At 41.8% G+C, this 20,493-nt stretch overlaps 2 protein-coding genes across 3 annotated transcripts in view; both read right to left on the bottom strand.

Moving 5' to 3' along the window:
- FBF1 (Fas binding factor 1) overlaps positions 1-748 on the bottom strand; it is a 50,390-nt gene extending 49,642 nt beyond the window's left edge. The window contains exon 1 of the mRNA XM_083354995.1: positions 361-748. The gene's annotated coding sequence lies outside the window, so the exon portion shown is untranslated. The remainder of the gene's footprint in view (positions 1-360) is intronic.
- Positions 749-1,816: 1,068 nt separating this feature from the next.
- Positions 1,817-20,493, bottom strand: part of ACOX1 (acyl-CoA oxidase 1) — a 39,988-nt gene continuing 21,311 nt past the window's right edge. The window contains exons 4-15 of one of the 2 annotated variants that reach the window (XR_014491256.1): positions 19,559-19,666; positions 18,950-19,069; positions 17,200-17,315; positions 15,886-16,055; positions 14,520-14,682; positions 13,468-13,658; positions 9,868-10,047; positions 6,250-6,355; positions 6,011-6,154; positions 4,650-4,856; positions 2,381-3,207; positions 1,817-2,349 (exon numbers count right to left, since the gene is read on the bottom strand). Coding sequence is in view for 1 of the 2 variants with exons in the window: in XM_083352985.1 (XP_083209111.1) it covers positions 3,157-3,207; positions 4,650-4,856; positions 6,011-6,154; positions 6,250-6,355; positions 9,868-10,047; positions 13,468-13,658; positions 14,520-14,682; positions 15,886-16,055; positions 17,200-17,315; positions 18,950-19,069; positions 19,559-19,666 (1,556 nt within the window). In the remaining variant the exon portion in view is untranslated. Of the gene's footprint in view, positions 3,208-4,649; positions 4,857-6,010; positions 6,155-6,249; positions 6,356-9,867; positions 10,048-13,467; positions 13,659-14,519; positions 14,683-15,885; positions 16,056-17,199; positions 17,316-18,949; positions 19,070-19,558; positions 19,667-20,493 lie in introns of both variants that reach the window. The other variant, XM_083352985.1, reaches the window with a different exon arrangement.

Below are 20,493 nucleotides of genomic sequence, written 5' to 3'. Positions count from 1 at the left end.
ACTATTTTACTATTTCATGAAATGCATATATTTCTTCCGGGACTCTGGGCAGTTATATTATGTAAATCTCTTTAATCAGAGAGATCTATCAGTGAGGAACACTAGGAATCTGTTAACAAAATTAATGATCACAGAACCAGGCCAGAAAGTCCAAGACATAACAGGGACAAATCTCATCCTAATTGTTGCCAAGAAATCCACATGGATGTGTCGAAGAAATCATCAGAAACTGAATTTTGTCAAGAAGATCTTACCTACATCTTAAGTAACCCACAATATAAACACAGAACCACAAAGAGTTCACTGTAGCTGTATATACTCAACACCCTAACCGGTGGCTTACTAAATGAATCCAATTACCTGCGTTTGCAGAAAGCGATTCACTAACGGGATTCACACAATTCCATCCTAACCAACCACACTGCAAATTAGCAGGTTGTGTAGCAGGCTGTATGTCAAGCCATTCATGCTGATTAAGGTTCTTAGTTACGTCTCCACTCAAGATGCCGGAAGCCACAATGTGTACAGAATCAAGGCGTTGTGATCCACTTAACGCTCCCCTTCTACCGACCGCCTTCACTGTTGTTTACTGGAACGCAACTCAGTTACCATAGTAGCCAATCAGCATCCGCTACACACACTCTCCCGGCACAGAGAAGAATCAACTTTCTAGTCCTCTGGTTACGAGCCACTTAGAGCTTCTTAGACAATAACACACACACACACACCCGGTTTCCCCTATGCAGTTTCCCATCTTCTCCTTTGAAAAGGAAGGAACAGCCTACCACGTGTCTCCCAGGCTGGCCATCAACTTATCAAACCACGGAATTCCTCGCTCTTCCCCCACAACTGCTGCAAAGCATTTTAGGAAACGCAGATTGACCGACTCCCGCCTAACTCAGTCCGTCCGTGTGCTTTCCGGCACTGACGAAACAGGAAACACCGGGCTTCTCCCCGGGAACTATGCGCAGAGCTGGATATGCCGGGCTATTGCGGGATGGTGTTTCTGGAAAACGTAACTTGCCTAAAATTTGCGAGGTTGTTATTCCTGGATAATCCAGTGGTCAGCAAGAGCCGAACCGTAGGCAGTTTCATCCTTCTCACCGCCTGTCGGCGACATGTCGCTAAGTTGCTGTTATACTTAATTGACGGGTGCAGGATCGGCTTTCAGAAGGGCCCGTGAGGACTGGTGATCCAGGGCAAAAACTACACGCCTCTGACTGCGCCTTTTTTTCCCCCCCAAGGAGAGGCGAAGGATGACGGCGATGGCCAGTTAGACGCTGGCCTTTCTTACATCCCGGCCTTTCATACAGGCAATTTTTGCAAATTATTCCAAATGCCATTAACCCCTTCAAAAGAAAGCTAAAAGAATCAGTACCACAATTTTCTTTCTTGCAGCTTCTAATATTGCCCAGTTGCTGAATTTCCCTAAATAAGTGAAGCTGGTGGCGACACTTTCCGCTTGGGGTGTGTGTGAAAGCCCTAATAAGCAGGCATATACATAGAATGAAGGCTACTGCTAAGCTTGTAAGCCGCCCTGAGTCTTCGGAGAAGGGCGGGATATAAATGGAATTTTAAAAAAAATCTGTGAAAATTATGTGCCATATCTGTATCCAACGTCCGTTGCTTCATCTACTTATCCTTTTCTTCCCAAATTAGAAAGCCTCATACGGTTATCTCTTGCAACTTCCATAGGACCTCATTCACCTCCAGGGAAAAACCTTCCACTTAAAATTAATTTTTTATCATGTCCCCAGGCCTGCCTTCTTTGCAGGCTTGTTTCTGAGAAGCCATTTTTCCTGTGATCTTTAGCTTAATGAAAATTACACATCAAAAACTATTAGTAGGAATGAGCAGATGGCTTAGCAAACACTCAGAAAAGTACATTTTACTGTTTGAAAATTAGTTTATTAAGTACACCACATATTCTTCACAAGATGCCAAATAGTCTTTTATTGCAGTTTTTCATTTCCAGTCAGTATTGTATACAGAAATCCAGTCTATTAAGTACAGCTATATTAGATATATCAATAGTTAGCACATTTAAATTATAAAGTTTTTATTTCAGTTGTAATATGTAATATTTTTCTTGCTCAACATTTGCAGTATTAGAGCACCTTTAGCTCTTGAACAGGGATACATATCTAAGAAATCAACTCTCCAATGTTATGAAATTCCTTGGTTTGTGATCCAAGTCTTGATTTGTTACTGAAGCTGAATCCATCCTATCTGCTGCAATTTTGTCATGGTAATTTCACACAATAAAATTCTACACAATGCTAAAATGTTAGCCTGCTAACAGTAATCTAGAGCTGAGATCCTTTAATATGGTAACCTGTTCTCTGTAGCCTTCTGAGAGCCAGACTGTAGGCTGATGGGCCCATCAGTCTGGACTCTTCTCATCCATGTTCCACCATTTAAAAAGCTTATGAGCAAAACCAGGCATAGGAATCTTAAATATTCTTTACAGTTTGTGTGGAACAAAGATATTCCATCCCCAGCGGCTTTGCAAATGACAATAGTGCTATGGAATGGGTCTTCTGACATTTTCCCATTCAATTTTCCGGCTTGAGAGAGATCTTGCCTGTGTGCTACAGACAGTTTTATTGGAAATGTAATATAGAGTATGTGCATGCCATTTGGAATGCAGAAAGTGAAACTGTACACAAACATTAAGAATGACACTTATTAGGACAGATTGTACCCATAAGGCAATCATCCATTTGACACCAACCACCTCTTAAGATGGCATTAATGCTTAAAAAATGTGCAAGACCATTTTTAAAAGAGCTTCCAGAGATGTTGCTTCTACTCAACAACTGCCTTCTAGAACTACTTAGTAGTGAAAAACCTGCTATAGATAATACAGTTTCTGCAGATGCTTAAAAGGCTCAGACTGATCCTTTTACACCAATCTATAAAGCTTTTCTGATTCATTAAAAAGGATAGTTTCTGAACATAATTAAAATTGCATTTTTATCACTGTTTCCTTGCTCTAATTCATTCAATATTTAATTGTTTTGTTTTTTTAAAAAAGTGAGAAGTCTACAATTACTATATCATGGCTATTTGGATTTGCCAAGTGCTTCAGATGTTCACAGGGCAAATTATGTTATTTCAAGAAACTAAAGTACATTCAAAACCAAACAAATATTATCACAGTTTAGCTTGCAATGGCTTCAGGTGTTTGTGGAAAGATTCATGGACCTAGAGGAAAAAAATAAGAGGGGACATTAATTTTAAAGACAAACCATACCTCACCTTACTAGGACAATGTATTTCCCAATTGCACACTGGACTGCTACTTTAGTGAGTTCAGCTATACATGTGCAATTGCCATTAAGAATAACACCATATCTAGTGAAAAATAATAGCATCAAATCAATTTCTACTAACAGAAAGAATAATGTCTAGCATTCTCTAATATTTTGGCAGAAAAAGTAGATTATAGTAGTAGTAGACTATAGTAGTATAGTAGCTTCCTTATTAAGATAGCTTTAGTTGCTATTAAGTATCCCATAACCAGGAAAAATTATACCAGTATTCAAAAATTACATAAAATGAACTGTTTTTATCATTGGCGAAAAGAGCATATAGTAATTTTTATTGCTATTCTTGGATGATCAGTTTATGAAGTTATAGATCAGTATAAGCACGTATTCTCTTTGCCATCATTTTCGATATAGCAATCCTGGCTTCTGCAAACTAGTTCCCCATTAGAGCAAAATAAGTTACAACAGGAATTCCTCCTAAGGAAAGAGCACAGAATCATAATATATTTCCATAACTTCATAAAATAATAGTTTATGATTCTGCAGATGATCATTTCTATACATCTACAGGTTCATAAACTATACATATTTCTGAACTGATTTTTAAATCTATGCATTTTAAAAATATTAGCCAATAATCGCTTTTTAATGCTACAGGTAATCCTTGACTTGCAACATCTATTGAGACTGGAATTTCTGGCATTAAGCAATGCAGTTGTAAAATACATTAAAATACAATTGCATTGTTTAGAGATGGCAAATTCCTATAGTCCTGTTATTATGGTTAACTGAATTTCATGGTTATTAGGCAAGGCAAGTTCCTGCTGGCTTCCCACAGCTATAAGTCAGTGGGGAAACCAGCAAGAAGTTGCAAGTCCCAGGTGGCTTACACGAAGCCTGGCAGGCAGGTAAATGGATGCTGCTGGGTGGAGGAGGGTGCGAGGGAGGTGGGGCAAGGTTTGGAGAGAATGCAGAAAGTGCATGAGTGTCAGGGAAGAGGCAGTGATGCTTAGGGCAGGTCTGTGGGAATGGCCGGTGTGGAGTCAGAGATGTTGGAGGAGAGTATATGACTGGGAAGACTTACCCCAGTGGTTTGCAAGCTTCCCTGCCAGCTTCCCCATTGACTTTCTGAGGAAGCTGGCAGAGAAGGTTGAAAATGGCGATCATGTGATCACGGGATACTGCAACTGGTCGTAAGTGCGAGCTGGCTGCCGAGGGGGTTCTTGGATGGCTGGAACTTTGAGGACCAGCCATTACCACTATTCATTCAGCACCTTTGTACACGTCAGGCTGTAGCTGACAGAATACTCATAGATTGAATACTTAAAATATGTCTTATGAGCCTTTAGTATCTGGTTGACAAAAGCAATTACTTACCTGTGTTTTATTTAATGGTGACTTCTTTGACCATTCAAACATATTTTCATATATGTTACCATCATATCGGCCAAGCACAGATCCAAGCATAGAATCAGAGAAATCAAAGGAATCCACCAGAGCTACTGCATTAGGACGGATAAGAGCCAAGAGTTCTTTTATACGCATGTTCACTTGAATTAGCTGGGCCTCTGTCAAAATGCCTCCCTAAGCAAAAAGAAAAGTTCAGAACAGTCAGAGTTCTACATCTCACGAGTGTTTAGGGAGAATTAATATAAAAGCTGATATTTCCAGTAAACAAATCTGACCTGGACTTTAATTCTAGATGAACAATTAAGATTGCAAATGGGTATTGCCTGTATTAAAAAAATGGTATTGCTTTTCTTAAGAATAAAATTACTATTATTGTGGTTAATGTTCATCTACCAAACCTTTTAGCATGATCTCACATAAAATACCTTCCTGCTCCCAATTTTAAGAAGATCCAGATTTAGCAAAGCATCAGTGATATCACTGTGAAATGTTTGGCAGTTATCCTATGAGCTTTGGTAAGAAATGGTAAGAATTCAATCATTTACAGTTTTTATGTCATTTTAATTTAATTTTGGAGGGCTGAACATGTCATTTCAGCACAATATTTTCAATTTAGACACTGCAATTCCCAAAGGGTAAAATACTGCCTACAATGTTTATTTACATTCCATAAATGCTTGCTTTGTATGGCAAAAATATACTCCAAACCCAACTTAGAATGTCTGTGTTTTATCCATGCTAATCTAACTTTATCTTTGTTGTCAAATTATACTATCCGGAGTACCTGAGGGAACACCTGCTGCCGGCATCGACTTCCCTCCGCCCTGTGCGTTCCCACAGAGAGGGCCTCCTCAGGGTGCCACCGGTCAGAGAATGTTGACTGGTGGCCCCCAGGGGGAGAGCCTTCTCTGTGGGCGCCCCGGAGCTATGGAATCAGCTACCGGTTGAGCTCCGGACGGCGCCCGACCTTCGCTCCTTTCGCCGCGAGCTAAAAACATACTTTTTTGAACAAGCCCGCCTGGCCTGATGAAGGGATTGGGGGGGGGGGTTTGTTATGGTTATTTTATTGAGTTTTAAAGATGTATTTTAGTATGTGGGCATTTATTTAATCTTGTTTTAACTTTTGTAATCTGTATTTTTATTCTTGCCCTGTTCACCGCCCTGAGTCCTTCGGGAGAAGGGCGGTATAGAAATAGTATTAAATAAAATAAATAAATAAATATCACAAGATTTCTCACTTTTTCCTTCCAGGTCTGATTAATTCAGATCTCAACTAGATTCTCTTTCTCACAGAACCATTCAGTTCAAAGTAGAAATTATTTACCCACCTGTAGAAAGTCTCCAGAGTTCTTTATAATCCCACACAGAGCATACAGTAAACACAAATTGTTCATGACAGCATGGACATCTGGGTCGCCAATTTCTGACAGCTTCGCTGTAAACAGTTTGACCACCACATAATGACAGTGTGCCTGAAAAAGTTAGATGACAGACTGAAGTGACTTCAAGTGTCGTAAAATCCAACAACAATCCAAGAGTATCTACCATATTCTATGGTGCCACTGACCTCAGATGCTCGTACTAGATCAATTGAAGTCCGGTTCCAAGCATCTTCTTTGCTTTTCCAACGGGTCAGTTCAGCCTGTAAATTTTTTGCTGCAAATTCAACCATCCTGTATTGTAGAAAAACAGGAGCACAATTTATTATACTTGGAATTGAGGCCATAAATCACACTCGGGTAGTAACATCTGAAAATTGATATGGCAGTGATAAATAGCCATAGCCTCAAATTTCTGATGGTTGACAAAGCCGAAGATTTAAAATCTAAACTCAATTCAGCTTTTACTCCTAGTGATCTTTGGCCTTTATTCCTACTCTGTAAGATGAACAATAATAATTTCCATTCTCTCACAAAGCGGTCAATGTAGGTTTTGCCCCATATTTTCAAATATCGTTAAATGAAAGACAGTCTCATTATTTTGGCCAAGATACCACTTTTAATATTGCTGTCAGTTGATCCTAATGAATGAAACCAAGGCCTTTGAAGTTTATTTATTTATTTATTTATTTATTTATTTATTTATTTATTTATTTATTATTTATTTAATTTGTATACCGCCCTTCTCCCGAAGGACTCAGGGCGGTGAACAGGGCAATACATAATAAAAACAAGATACAAAAATTAAAAATTATTAAAAAGTAATTAAACAGCAATGCCCGTAATAAATTAGTACAGATTAAAAGTTAAGACCAATTTATAAAACCCAACCCCATCCCATCAGGCCAGGCCAGCTTGTTCAAAAAGGTGGGTTTTAAGATCGCGCCGGAAGGAGCAGAGATCAGGCACCATCCGGAGCTCGACTGGAAGATGGTTCCATAAATCCGGTGCGCCCACAGAGAACGCCCTCCCCTGGGGGCCACCAGTCGGCATTCTTTGACCGGTGGCACCCTGAGGAGGCCCTCTCTGTGGGAGCGTACTGGGCGGAGGGAAGTTGACGCCAGCCGCAGGTGCTCCCCAAGGTATTCCGGACCCATGCCATGTAGGGCTTTGTAGGTCATTACTAACACCTTGAACCTCACCCGGAAGACAACTGGAAGCCAATGCAGCACGCGGAGCAAAGGTGTGACATGGGAGTGTCGGGAAACTCCCAACACAACTCTTGCGGCTGCATTCTGTACCAGTTGGAGCCTCCGAGTGGTCTTCAAGGGTAGCCCCATGTAGAGAGCGTTGCAGTAGTCAAGATAAGAGGTCACGAGCGCATGAGTGACCGTACGTAAGGCATCCCGGTCTAGATAGGGCCGCAACTGGCGCACCAGGCGGACCTGGGTGAAGGCCCCCCTAGTCACAGCTACTATATGGTCTTCTAGGGAAAGCTGTGAATCTAGGAGGACTCCCAAGTTGTGAGCCCTATCTACAGGGGGTAATAACTCACCCCCCATAGAGAGGGGTGGGATATCCTGAATATCCCGAGATGCCGGTACGCACAGCCACTCAGTCTTGTCAGGGTTGAGTCGAAGCCTGTTCCTCCCCATCCAGACCCGGACCGCCTCCAGGCAACGGGACATCACGTCGAGGGCATCACTGGGGTGGTTTGGGGTCAAAATGAAAAGCTGGGTATCATCAGCATACTGATGATACCCAACTCCAAAGCCACGAATGATCTCACCCAGCGGTTTCATGTAGATGTTGAACAGGAAAGGCGAGAGGACCGACCCCTGAGGAGCTCCACAAACGAGAGGCCTCGCGGTCGACCTCTGCCCCCCTGCCAACACCGACTGCGAGCGTCCCAGGAGATAGGAGAACCACTGAAGAACTGTGCCTCCCACTCCCAATCCCCTGAGGCACCGCAGCAGGATACCATGGTCGATGGTATCGAAAGCCGCTGAGAGGTCTAATAGGACTAGGACAGAGGAATATCCCCTGTCCCGAGCCCTCCAGAGATCATTCACCAGCACGACCAATGCCGTCTCCGTGCTGTACCCGGGCCTGAAGCCCGATTGGTACGGGTCTAGATAATCCGCTTCATCCAGGACCAGAGGGAGCTGATGCGCCACCACACTCTCAACAACCTTCGCAAGAAAGCGAAGGTTGGAGACCGGACGAAAGTTATTTAACACAGCCGGGTCCAAGGCAAGCTTCTTGAGGAGAGGTCTCACCACTGCCTCTTTCAAGGTGGTGGGGAAACTACCCTCACTCAAAGAGGCAGAGATAACCGCCTGGAACCAGCCTCGTGTTCCCTCCCGGGCTGCATAAACCAGCCAGGAAGGGCACGGGTCCAATAAACATGTGGTGGAGCTCAGCCTCCCCATAATCCTGTCCACTTCCTCCAGAGTTACAGGATCGAACTCCTCCCAGGTAACATTGACAAGACCACCCGTGTCCTGATCGTCCGACTCTGCCCAGTCGGAATCCAGACCGGTCCGAATCCGAGTGATTTTGTCCGACAGATGTTGACTAAACTTGGCACGCCCCTGCAAGGGTTCCTCACTCACCTCCTGATTAAGGAGGGAGCGGGTCACCCTAAACAGGGCGGCCGGGCGATTATCTGCGGACGTGATGAGGGCAGCGAAGTAGTTAGACCTCGCCACCTTTATCGCTGCGAGATAAGACCTAATATGGGTTCTTAGTCGCAATCGGTCGGATTCAGATCGGCTGGACCTCCAACCGCTCTCTAGGCCCCGTCTCCGACGCTTCATCTCCCAGAGTTCCGGGGGGAACCATGGAGCCCACTGGGATCTGCGCCGGGTCAGGGGCCGCAAGGGTACAACTCGGTCAAGTGCCTCCGTGGCCGTCCTTTCCCAGGCTTCCACTAAGGCATCTGCCGAGCTGTGAGCAGAGGAGGCAGGTGGGGATTAGATAAATTTGTTTCTATAACAAACTTATCTAATCAGCAAAATCCAAAGTCAAAGGGTGATACAGTATTAATTTAATTTGTGTTACAACTTGATTGAACATAATAATACTTTCTCCCTTCGCAATTTCAGCTACATATTAGTTCACAGTACGGAAGCCATTGCATTTGACCTTGGTCAAAAGTGATCCCAGGATATAACTGTACACAAGTAGTCTTAGTCCCATTGCTCTGAAACAAAAGCAGGAATGCTGGAATCTATTAGGCAGCACTGCCCCCCCCCTTTTTTTAGAAGACTATGAAAAAAGGATTTGACTCTTATTTTCTGGGTCAGTAGTAGTGTGTTTAAAGAGATTTTCCGTTGATCAATTTTTGAGATAACCGAGCTCCAAATCATGCTCTTCTAATCAAATCTTTCTTAACAGTGTTCCATCTACTGTAGGGTCCATTTCAAACCGTTCCATGAAAGATTAATTACTGAGCAGTCTGGCACTTCATTAATACTTATGGCTGCCTTCTGCCTTGTCTTCCTCTCAAACCTGCAATGTTCTGGCAGGTTCTGCCGTAGCAACATACGGTTGCTACACCCCGATACATATTTCTGGTAGTTGTCAATTAGCATCTCGCATTCGTCAGTTAGAGCCAGGTCCATTATTTGAACCATGTAAGACCACATTAGCGGCAATTGCCAAATCCCATCCAGATCAAATCAGCTGGATATGAAATGGTTGGAATGAAGTAGCCAAGGGAGCGGTTTGGTTAATAAAAATTAGACAAGGTGAGCAGTCTGAAATTATGCTGAGAAATTTTATAACCTTTTATAATGACTTACCTTGAAGCTCTCAATTTATATGCCTCCACGAAACTGGAAGGATTGTTGATATGCAGAGTCGTGGGTCTAGCAGCCACGTGCTGGGGCTGAATATGCTGTCCTGATAGGTCATTCAGGTAAGACATGATGCCACTAACTAATTGTCCAGAACTAACTTGGGTATAACTTTTGACAAGGAATCTAAAATGCAAAACAAAATGATTTCATGTCATAAGGCAGTAAATCACCTTATAATTTTCATCAACAGCTGCACTATTATTTCAAAGAACACATATGGGATAAATTTAGGAAGGTAAAAAAGGTGTCAATAACTAATGTAGCTTGTGTCAGTTCAGACTATAAAACACACGACAGGATCAGACAGCTACACTTAACCAGAATATTTCATACATTGACTGATTTATGTGCCATCAAATCTGTGTCGATTTTTAGTGACCACATATTTTTCCCCCCATGACATTATGCCCCAACCTCCTCCTTTCGGATCTTCCAATAATGCATGCATTGCCACTATAAGCCCATCTGCTTTGCTGCTGGTCACACTCTTCTCTTTTCTTTCATCTCCCACCTAGAATTAGAGCCTACTCTAGAGAACTGGGTCTTCACATAATATATCTGAATTAGGGTAATTTGAGCCTGATAATTAGTTTCTCAAATGAGAACTCTGGGTTCATTTGTTCATGATCCACATGTTTATTTTCTTGGCTGTCCATGGTGTTCTCAGGAATCCTCTCCAACACCAACATTTAAAAACTTCAACATTTTTCCCAACCTGCTTCAAGCAAAAGTCCAACTTTCACTTCCATAGGGTGTGACAGGGAATACCCCTGCTTGCACAATTCTGATCTTTGTAGATATAGACATGCATCTGAATATCTTTTCCAAGCCTTTAATGACTGCTCTACCATGTGCTAATCTGGGGCATACTTCTTGATTGCTTGTTCCTTTACTGTTGATGGTTGACCCTAAAAGACAGAAGCTGTGTACCATTTTGATATCTTGATTATCATTCTAAGAGCGGTTGTTCAGCCTGTTGTCATTAGTTTGGTCTTCTTTCATATAATTGTAGTCCTGGTTTTTTTTCCACCATGTTCCTTGACTTTTTATTAGTACATCTTGCATATCCTTTGCATTTTGGGCTATTAAAATAGTATCTTCAGCAGAGGCTCAAGTTACTATGTTTCTTCCTTCTTGCAGCTTGACACCATCGGCCCCCACACACAGAGGCCAGCAAGCACATGGAGGCCAATGGTGTCCGTCAGCAGCCACAGCCTGCCGGCCCGTCGATCGGCACACTCTGATGTTCCGCAGTCCCATCTGTTTTTGCTTGCGGTTGGAGAGCAGGTCATTGCTGGTGATCTCCTCGGCCCCCTGGCAGATCTTGCCCTTGGCCCGTGCATGGAGCCTGTTCCCCTCATGCACCTGACGCACCTTGGCCCTGCCTCAGGCCGCCGCCGCCAGCTCGTGCAGGTCTGTTAGTCTGTTGCTGCTACCTGGAGCAGCAGGCCCGCCCAGCACAAAGGAGATGAAACAGCCAGCTAGGAAGCTGCAAGTAGAGATGGTAGAGCATGCCCAGCAAGCAAAAGGCCACCCTGAGCGGGGAAAGTTGTATCCCCATCAGTGCCATGGCCTCCCAGTCCCAGTAGGATGGTGTGCCTCTCCATCTGTGCTGGGCCTGGGTGGCCATGGCACCGATGGCGATCGAGCTTTCCCGCTTGGGGTGGCCTTTTGCCTGCAGGCCCTGGGCATGCTCTACCATCTCTACTCGGGGCTTCCTAGCCGACCGCTTTGCCTCTTTCATGCTGGGTGGGCCTAAAGCTCTGAGTGGCGGCCTAATGGACCTGTGCGAGTGGCTGGTGGCCGTGGCAGGTACCAAGGTGCATGAGGGGAATGTGCTCCATCTGTGGGCCAAGGGCAAGACCCTCGAGGGGGCTGAGGAGATGACCAGTGGCGACCTGCTCTCCAAACAAAAAGATGGGACAGAGTAGGCATGTCCGGTGGTCCGCATCACATGCCCCCCCAACACTACTGCCGGTGCCACTGCAGCGCTGCTGCTGGAGCGCTGGTCTGGTATTCACAGCGGGCTATGCAGCCCCTGCTGCTGGATGCACTCACCGCCTATGTGCAAGCCTTGGGGTCTGCCAGGCTGGGCGGGGCTGGGGCCAGGGAGGTGAAGGCCATTCCCTCACTATCTCCAGGGCATTCCCTGGGGGCCAAATATCGGCCAATCATGGGCCAGATGTGGCCCACTGGCCTTGTGTTTGACATGTCTGCTCTAGACAGACTCATCCACCTGACTCCATCTGGTGTAGGTGGAGATATTTTGTTTTACTTTACTGCTTGAGTTTCAAGATTTTTAAAAATGGACTTTGAGTTATCTCTTATTAAGACAACATAAGAATAAATTCCATATGTTGTTCATATTTATAGTAGTGGCCAAAATTGTGGAAACCTTTTGGGAAAAGTGTATTTTTGAGGTTTGATGGCTAATAACACCACTTTTTGGGGGGAGTAGTACCATAAAATTATATATCAATGGAAAGATAATTTCATCAAGAATGTAACACAACATAGTTTGTTCAATTATCTGTACTGTATTCTGTGAAAAGTTATAGCCAAATAACCAGAAAAAGGAAGCACAACTTGCTTAGGTTGATATCAGGTAGCTTTCCTTCATCTGATTGTAGCCAATGAGCATGAGTGTTTAGAGAGCCAAGCAGATCACAGTAGGATTCAGTTATTGATGTCATGTACTGAAGCTGAGAGGAGGACATTTGTCAGTGTGTTATGTGATCGCTATTAAGTTGGTTGGGGTTTTTTCCCCTTTCATTTAGTGAGCTTGTAAAACGTAATAAAATTAAAGTAATGGTGCAGAGAGTTGACTGGTTGCCCAGAAAGTGATGTAAAATAGTATTATTAAGTGCACAAGGCTACAGTTATAAAGAAATTAGAAGAAAAATTGGTGGAAACTTAACCAAAGGTGGCATTTCTACTATACACTTTTTCCAAACAGTTTCCATAATTTTGGCCACTACTATAGATGCCAGATGTGTTTATATCATTGCACCTGGTCTCTGGAGCAGTATTCTTCCCAAATTCAAATTGCTAATAAAGAATTTTGGGAGGCTGAGATGATCATTTCGAACTCTTTATGTTCTCATCAGTCAGTCATACCCTTTATCTGAGATTCGAACCTGGGCTGATTATATATTAGGCAGTTGTTTTAACTTCCTGAATCTCAGATAAAGGGTATGACTGACTGATGAGAACATAAAGAGTTCGAAATGATCATCTCAGCCTCCCAAAATTCTTTATTAGCAATTTGAATAATTTGCACAAATAATGAGCTGTCATAAGTTGACTATATCCTGTGGATAAGCGTTGAGTCAGGCCAAAACAGGAATGAAAGAGTTAATTAGCAAGGTACATTAACTTTGATTAATTAATAATAAATGCCACCCAGGGCTGTTGAAGGGTGATAAGCACCAGTGATGAGATTCAGTCATTCACTAAGAGACATGAAAAAAATGACAAAGATGATAGAAAGACATGCAAAAAGACATGCAAAAAGACCACTTAACAATAAGTGGTAAGACTCACCGGGCAGTTTGCAACATCATCACAGTGTTCTCCCCTTCATAAGTGCAAGCAGGAGTGAAGTTGACATAAATATCAGGCAAACCACTGCAGCGGGAGTAGCCATGTCCCCCACATGCCATTCGACATTCCTCAATGCCAGCGTTGGCAGTCCAGGAACTGAATGCCTTGAGCCCTGCAGACAGTGCATGCAACTGAGAAAGAAAGTAATTAAGAACAAAGTAATTATTTCTTCCAGATTTGTCCTGTCACTACATTCTATCTTCCTGAATTTTTGGTGGGGATGGAAGAGAGAAGAAGTTAAGAATGGTCATCCAGATTATCTTCAAGATCAAAATTCTTCCTAGAGATTTTAAAACTCCAGGAAGAGGGGACATTCTGTCAAGTCGTAAAGCACACTGTTCTATCTAGATTTTTTAAAATCTTCGAACCTCAAGTCAGCATAGCAAATCATAAGAATTCCATCCCATAGTCTGTCATGTCTACTTTTCGATTTACACCAGTGTTACATTTATTAAATCATTTTTATAGCTGCCGAACTCGGAATGCATGACACTGAGCTTTGTATGTACATATGTATGCATGTAACATTCACAAAGGACAAAGGCTTACAAAAATTTGCAGGGCAGTCCAAATCAGAATTTAGGTGCCATTATCAAGCTTTTGTAAATAATAATAACTTAAATGACTAGAATACCAGAAGTGGAACCCAATACATATTTTTAATGATTTGATTTGCTGGTCTAAACAGTGAGGTTACAAAAGTCATCTTGTGGCCCTAATCCCAGTTGTGAGCTTATCCATCTCATTCATTCTCATTACGAAAACATTCCACAAAGGTGTTCTAAATAGGTGAGGAAGAAAAAGGGATTTAAATTGAGACAGTATCAGTCACTTCTAAGAATTTATCTGTGATACTTATAGCCCCCCTCTCCCTTTTTTCTGATTCTGTTTCTTCCCAGGAATTATCTTTATTCCATTGTCTTGAAAGAACGAACTAAGCCATATAGTTGTCAATGGCAAGATTCAGTGTTCTGTAAGACCATGAGCCCCACCTCTGGCAGTTCACTCAAGTCTCCATCCTGGATGTTCCCAGAGATGCGATGATATGTATCTCTCATATATGAACCCACAAAATGGAAAGCATATGCTGTTGCTAGGAGAGGAAAGAGCTTGTACTGCTGGGTCTGATAATCCAAAATCTGAGGTTCTGGTTCCCTGGAACAAAGCAAATAAAAGAGAGGACTAAAGCACTATAACCAGGGCTTTTTTTCTCATAGAACGCTCAGAACGGAGTTCCGTCACCTTTTTTGGATGGAACCTTGTAGAGTAGGCAAGGCGGGTTGTATGACATGTGTGAGTTCCGGCACCTTTTTCTTTTACAAAAAAAGCACTGACTATAACACTATGATTTAATACCTTAGAAAAGGGGGGAAAACCCAAAGACTTACACTATCCTAAGGGTATATTCTGTACATTCAAAGTACAAACATATTTACTTGTAAAAGTGATCTTGGCTTGGTCCAATACGTGGCCAATAAAATTATTTCTTATTTTTTCAAAATACGAAAGAGGTTAAGTAACTAGCAAAATACAGGAGAGAAGTCCAAAAGGGGGAGGGAATGGGAAAAAATATATAAATAGTGAAATAGTTTAGGACATTAATTTAATGGCAATTGTGAACAAATGACTGCAGTTCTGGGACAATCTTATTCCTGGCTCAAGAATTACAGTTTATACTATGGTTGCAACTGTTTACCATCTCCTGGCCCATTTTGCATCATCACAAATTGGCAGATCCCCAATAACAATGGTTCCAAATATAGGGCTAGTCCTGACGACAGCTCTGATTCAACTGCGTGTAGTCAAAATGACACAAATGAGCGGGAGGTAGTAGATTTTTTTCGGGGGGGAGAGAGAGAAATTAGTATTTTCTTTTTACAAAGTAACTATTTTTCTGACTCACAAAATTCACATTGGATGTTAAAATTGGTTTGCAAAATTTGCCAGCAAATTCTGCTTGTTAGATGTTCGAGGTAAGTCAGGTCAAGAAATAGACCCGAGAAGATATACTAGGACCCTTGGAGGTCTGACTGGGTTTTCTCCCTCCTTCCTATTACACCAAAGGCAAGACAAGTCTGTTTCTTGTGCTTAAATGGTTTTCCTCGAGCTCAAATTTTGCTAACGGATCCCGCACATCTTCTCCAAGGTCATTGCTGGGCTTTTCTACACTGTTCTTGTCAACGGCACTTCCCAAGAAAACTTGTTTTGTAAGTCAAACTTTTTTTTTTAAAAGAGGTCATGCACACACAGATTTTTTTTTCATGGGCAAAACTGCTCCAGGCAAGGTGGCAGAGAGATTTGCCAATTGTTATGGCATTACGAAAACTGACCTTGGGGATATTATTACAAGCTTCTTACCCGGGCTTTAACTCAGACTGATGTCTCACAGCACTATAGCGGATGGCAATTGTACAAGCTCTGGCTAAACTGTGAGCGGCGTCTCCAACGATAATTGAACGGATGAATACCATGGTCCCATACGTCAGCTTGGCATTGAGAGGCTTCACATATGTGCCATCGGGCTCAACCTAGTAAAATAAAGCAGTGAAGGTGGAAAGGGTTTGTCCACAAAGTTTGTAAGATGATAAAAACCAAGATTGTACTGTGTCACTGGATCCACTAAAAATTTCTTGTTAGGTCCCCTATTCAAAAATATTAGCATTTTACAATTATTTCTACTCATTGGTGTTACAAATGAATGTTTTGGACATCACTGACATGAAGCAACAGGTAAGTAATTTAAAATTAACAAACTTCCATAAATCTATTTCCCTAATTGTCTCTTGCTTGGCACATGTTGTGAAGCCAATGACATCATTCTCCAGCTAACTAGGTCATATTATCTAAGCAGTTTCATATACAAAATTAATAAACAACAGTAAGGTAGTTAAATAATAGAGATGGCTAGTAAATTTATGAAAAGGAAGACCAGATAGTTAACATGTTATTAACATTCCTTATGTGGATGACATTAACAGTCACCCTGCCGGCCCATTTACTGCCTTCATTTGACAAAGATTCTTCCTCCTCTATTACCATAAACTGCAACAAACATTCTTGAACACACTTCCAGAAGCTGAATTCAAGAGCTGGTAGTGAGAGAGCCAACAGAACTCCCAGACAAATGAGATACAGCTGGATTTTACCTCTGATGGTTCTTTCTTTAACACAGGGGTGTCAAACTCAGTTTCATTGAGGGCCGCATCAGCATTGCGGTTGCCCTCAGGGGGCCAGGTGGGTGTGGCCTGGGTGGGCGTGGCCTACTGGGTGGGCGTGGCTAAAGTGCGTATGGCCTACTGGGTGAGCATGGCCAGCTCTACATCGTTTGCATCGAGGGTGCCTATGGGGGCCTGGGCAGGAGTGGGACAGATCTGAGGGTCTCTGGCAGGAGGAGGGTCTCTGGGCCAGGGCCAAGGCAGTGGGGGCGGTTCCCTCACTGTTTCCAGGATGGCTTCGCGGGCCGCATGAAACCACTTTGCGGGCCGGATCCGGCCCCCGGGCCTTGTGTTTGACATGTCTGCTTTAACACAAACTTGGGGATTGCTTTTGACTATTAGATGATCAATTACCTCCTGAGAATGTGAAGCCTTGACTTTGAATAGTTTCTCTCTCAAGCTGTCTGAACAGCTGGCATAGATAAATAGCAAAAACAAAACAAGATCCACTGTTTACCTTGGCATATTTCATTAGCATATTTTCCCGGGGGATACGGAAGTTATCCATTTTTAAGTAGCCATTATCCATTTCATCATAACCAAATTTTGGGCCAATGTCACCAATGGTGATGCCTACAAACAGAATAAGCCAAAGACATTTGCCTGGTTCTTAATAATATTTTTAATATGTAACTGAATGGTGGGGGGATGTTCATAAAGTATCCTTTTTTCCAACATCTAGTAGTTCAAAGTGCTAAATGGTGGGAGCACCAAAGATGCAAATTCCAAAACTGTGAAGTGAAACTAAGACTTTAAGGCCACAGTTGCAAAAATGTTCATTTCCTTTGTAGTGATACATAGATATAGCTTTATTTTCTTTTTTTCGCTAAAGCATTGGTGTTCCCATTTTGTTCCCATCTTGAAAACAAAGTGATATTAAGTTCACAAATTTTAATAATGTTCTTTTTTACTCTGGCAATATTTAAATAAGTTGTTTTGGCTGTGATTTTTCAATTAGGGGTGAGTTCAAACTTTGCCCATTCATCAATGTAGAGGAAGACTTCCATTCTATCCAGATGCATCTGCTATGAGTTCCAACATAATGCACTTAGATTCAAAGTTCTTGACATCAAATGCAAAAGGACCTACAACTTTATATCACTACAGCATCGGCTAATACACACATTTAGGGAATTTTAATGTTACTTGAATTATGAGAAATTAAATCTAATTATGTTTCCCCGAAAATAAGACCCAACTGGGAAATAAGCCGTAGCATGGTTTTTCAGGAAGCTCGTGATATAAGTCCCATCCCAAAAATAAGTCCCCGTTAAGATCATGAGCCAGACAGACACATGTCCCTATGTCCCCGAAAATAAGACCTAGCTGAAAAATAAGCCCTAATGCGTCTTTTGGAACAAAAATTAATATATTTGTAAAAATGGATTCTGTTTAGCAACATTTCCCCCTTTTAAAAATAATAACATGGTAGTTTCAAGTTCCATATTCTTTACAAACTACTACCGGTATTCTTGTAATGCTAATAACATGCTTTAAGGAAAATTTTGTGTTGCTCTTAAAAAAGTATATCTAACTTGGTAACATCATTAATTATAAGTCAGAGTTTTTAAAGCATTTTACTATGTACAATTAATCATTTTAACTAGAAAAAACAATTTTCCTTGTTTCCTGGTATGCTTTAAGATGGAATTGAAAAACTATAGCACTATATGTGTATTTTGCTTTCTTATGAACACTGCTTCTTTTATCTCACTAAGGTGAGGACTGCAATTACTTCCTTACATTGAGTTTTTCCCAACATGATGTAGGCCTTGAAGATTTGTGGTGCCAAATGTTTCCAGGTGGACATCTCATATTGTTTCAATATGGAGTTTGTGATTCATTAATATGGCGGCTAATATGCTAAATATTCACTTGAGCAGACTTTCTCCACCTTTTTTTTTTAACCCGGGAGGAACCCTTGAAATATTTTTCAGATCTCAGGGAACCTCTGTATAAGAATGGCAAAAACCATGAAAACTTTTAAATGCTATTCACTTCTAAGCTACACAATCTGCAAGGGTTACAACAGCAAGGCCAGCAGGTGAATCATGATGTGTAAAAATTCTCACAACTGTAAGCACAAAGTTAAAAAAGAAAACATTGTCTTTAAAATCACAATCTCTCAAGGAATCCCTACCAGTCTGTCACACAACTCTAGTTGAGAAAGGGTAGCAACCTAGTAGGTGACAGACTTAATACAGTACCTGGCAGTGGTTCATGGGTTCCCAACTGGCGTAGAGGCACAATGAAAGCGTGTAACCCATGACATTTGTTTTGCGTATAAAGCTGAGCCAAAACAATGGCATAGTTTGATGTCTTGCCCACTGCAAGAAGGGGAAAAAAGACAACTTAGCAAATGGAAGCTTATTTGTACAGTCCAAGAAGCATACTGTGCACATGTTTGACCACTAAAATAATAATACAGAAAATAGACTGTTGTAGGTTTTATAATGTAAAAGCACTTCCTTTTACTCCCAAACTGAAATGAAATAGAAGGAATAAAGAATATGCAGAATCGCTAAATAAGGAATATGTAGAACTAGTGAAACGGAAACATTTACTTCTCTCTATTTATATTATATAAGGCTAATAAAACCAATGTTACATTTTATTCTGTTGAATGTAAGGCTTAGCTCTAAAACAGAAACCAGATTTTTTTTTACTCATATGTCTATAGTATAGAATGGTCAAAAATATTACACAGCCAAAGTTATATTTCAAAACATATCAAGAGTTAATTGACTCCACATTTTAAAAGTCTGCAGGAAAAAACAGCTCTTCCTTTAACTTTAATCGTGTAATAATTCACTTACATCCACCTGGCCACCACTTAATAGAAGTCACAGTTGGGCTGTTAAGGATGAATTCCTGGGTAGCAGGATCATAGGTGGCTGTGGTTTCCAGTCCTCGGAGATGGGTTCCTGTAGGCAGGTAGCAAATCTTATTTCAACAGTTGCACATAATGTACATAATTAGATTTATTTCAACAAATTTCATTAGCAATGCAAAGCTGAGCAGTGCAAATAAGAAAACTGCCTGCAAATGTACATTTAAAAGGTAAAGGTTCCCCCACACATGCGTGCTAGTCGTTCTGACTCTAGGGGCCGGTGTTCATCTCCGTTTCAAAGCCGAAGAGCCAGCGCTTGTCCGAGGACGTCTCCGTGGTCATGTGGCCAGCATGACTAGACGCCAAAGGGGCACAGAACGCTGTTACCTTCCCACCGTAGTGGTCCCTATTTTTCTACTTGCATTTTTACGTGCTTTCGAACTGCTAGGTTGGCAGAAGCTGGGACGAGTAACAGGCGCTCACTCTGTTACGCGGCACTCGGGATTCGACCCGCCAAACAGCTGACCTTCTGATTGACAAGCTCAGTGTCCTAACCCACTGAGCCACCGAGTCCCTTTTTTTTTTTTAGAATGAAAGACATTTAATGTGTCTTCAGCATTTTTTTCAAAACATGAACCAGTTCTGGAGCAAGATGGGAAGCTCCCAGGATATCCTTCTTTTGATTGTAGTCAGTGCTTTTTTTGTAAAAGAAAAAGGTGCCAGAACTCACACATGTCATATAACCAGCCTTGCCTACCCTACAAGGTTCCATCCAAAAAAGGTGCCGGAACTCCGTTCTGAGCATTCTATGAGAAAAAAAGCCCTGATTGTAGTGTATCCTTCTCTTGAATGTACAAGTATGGCTCTATTGCAAAAGTTAGATTTAGACATGTTGCTGGTCTATCATATTCATCTTCAGTG

Source organism: Vipera ursinii (assembly GCF_947247035.1).
Source record: "Vipera ursinii genome assembly, chromosome: 2".
NCBI lineage: Eukaryota > Metazoa > Chordata > Lepidosauria > Squamata > Viperidae > Vipera > Vipera ursinii.
Note: the sequence above shows the minus strand (reverse complement) of the source record. Positions and strands in the feature narration are given on the sequence as shown.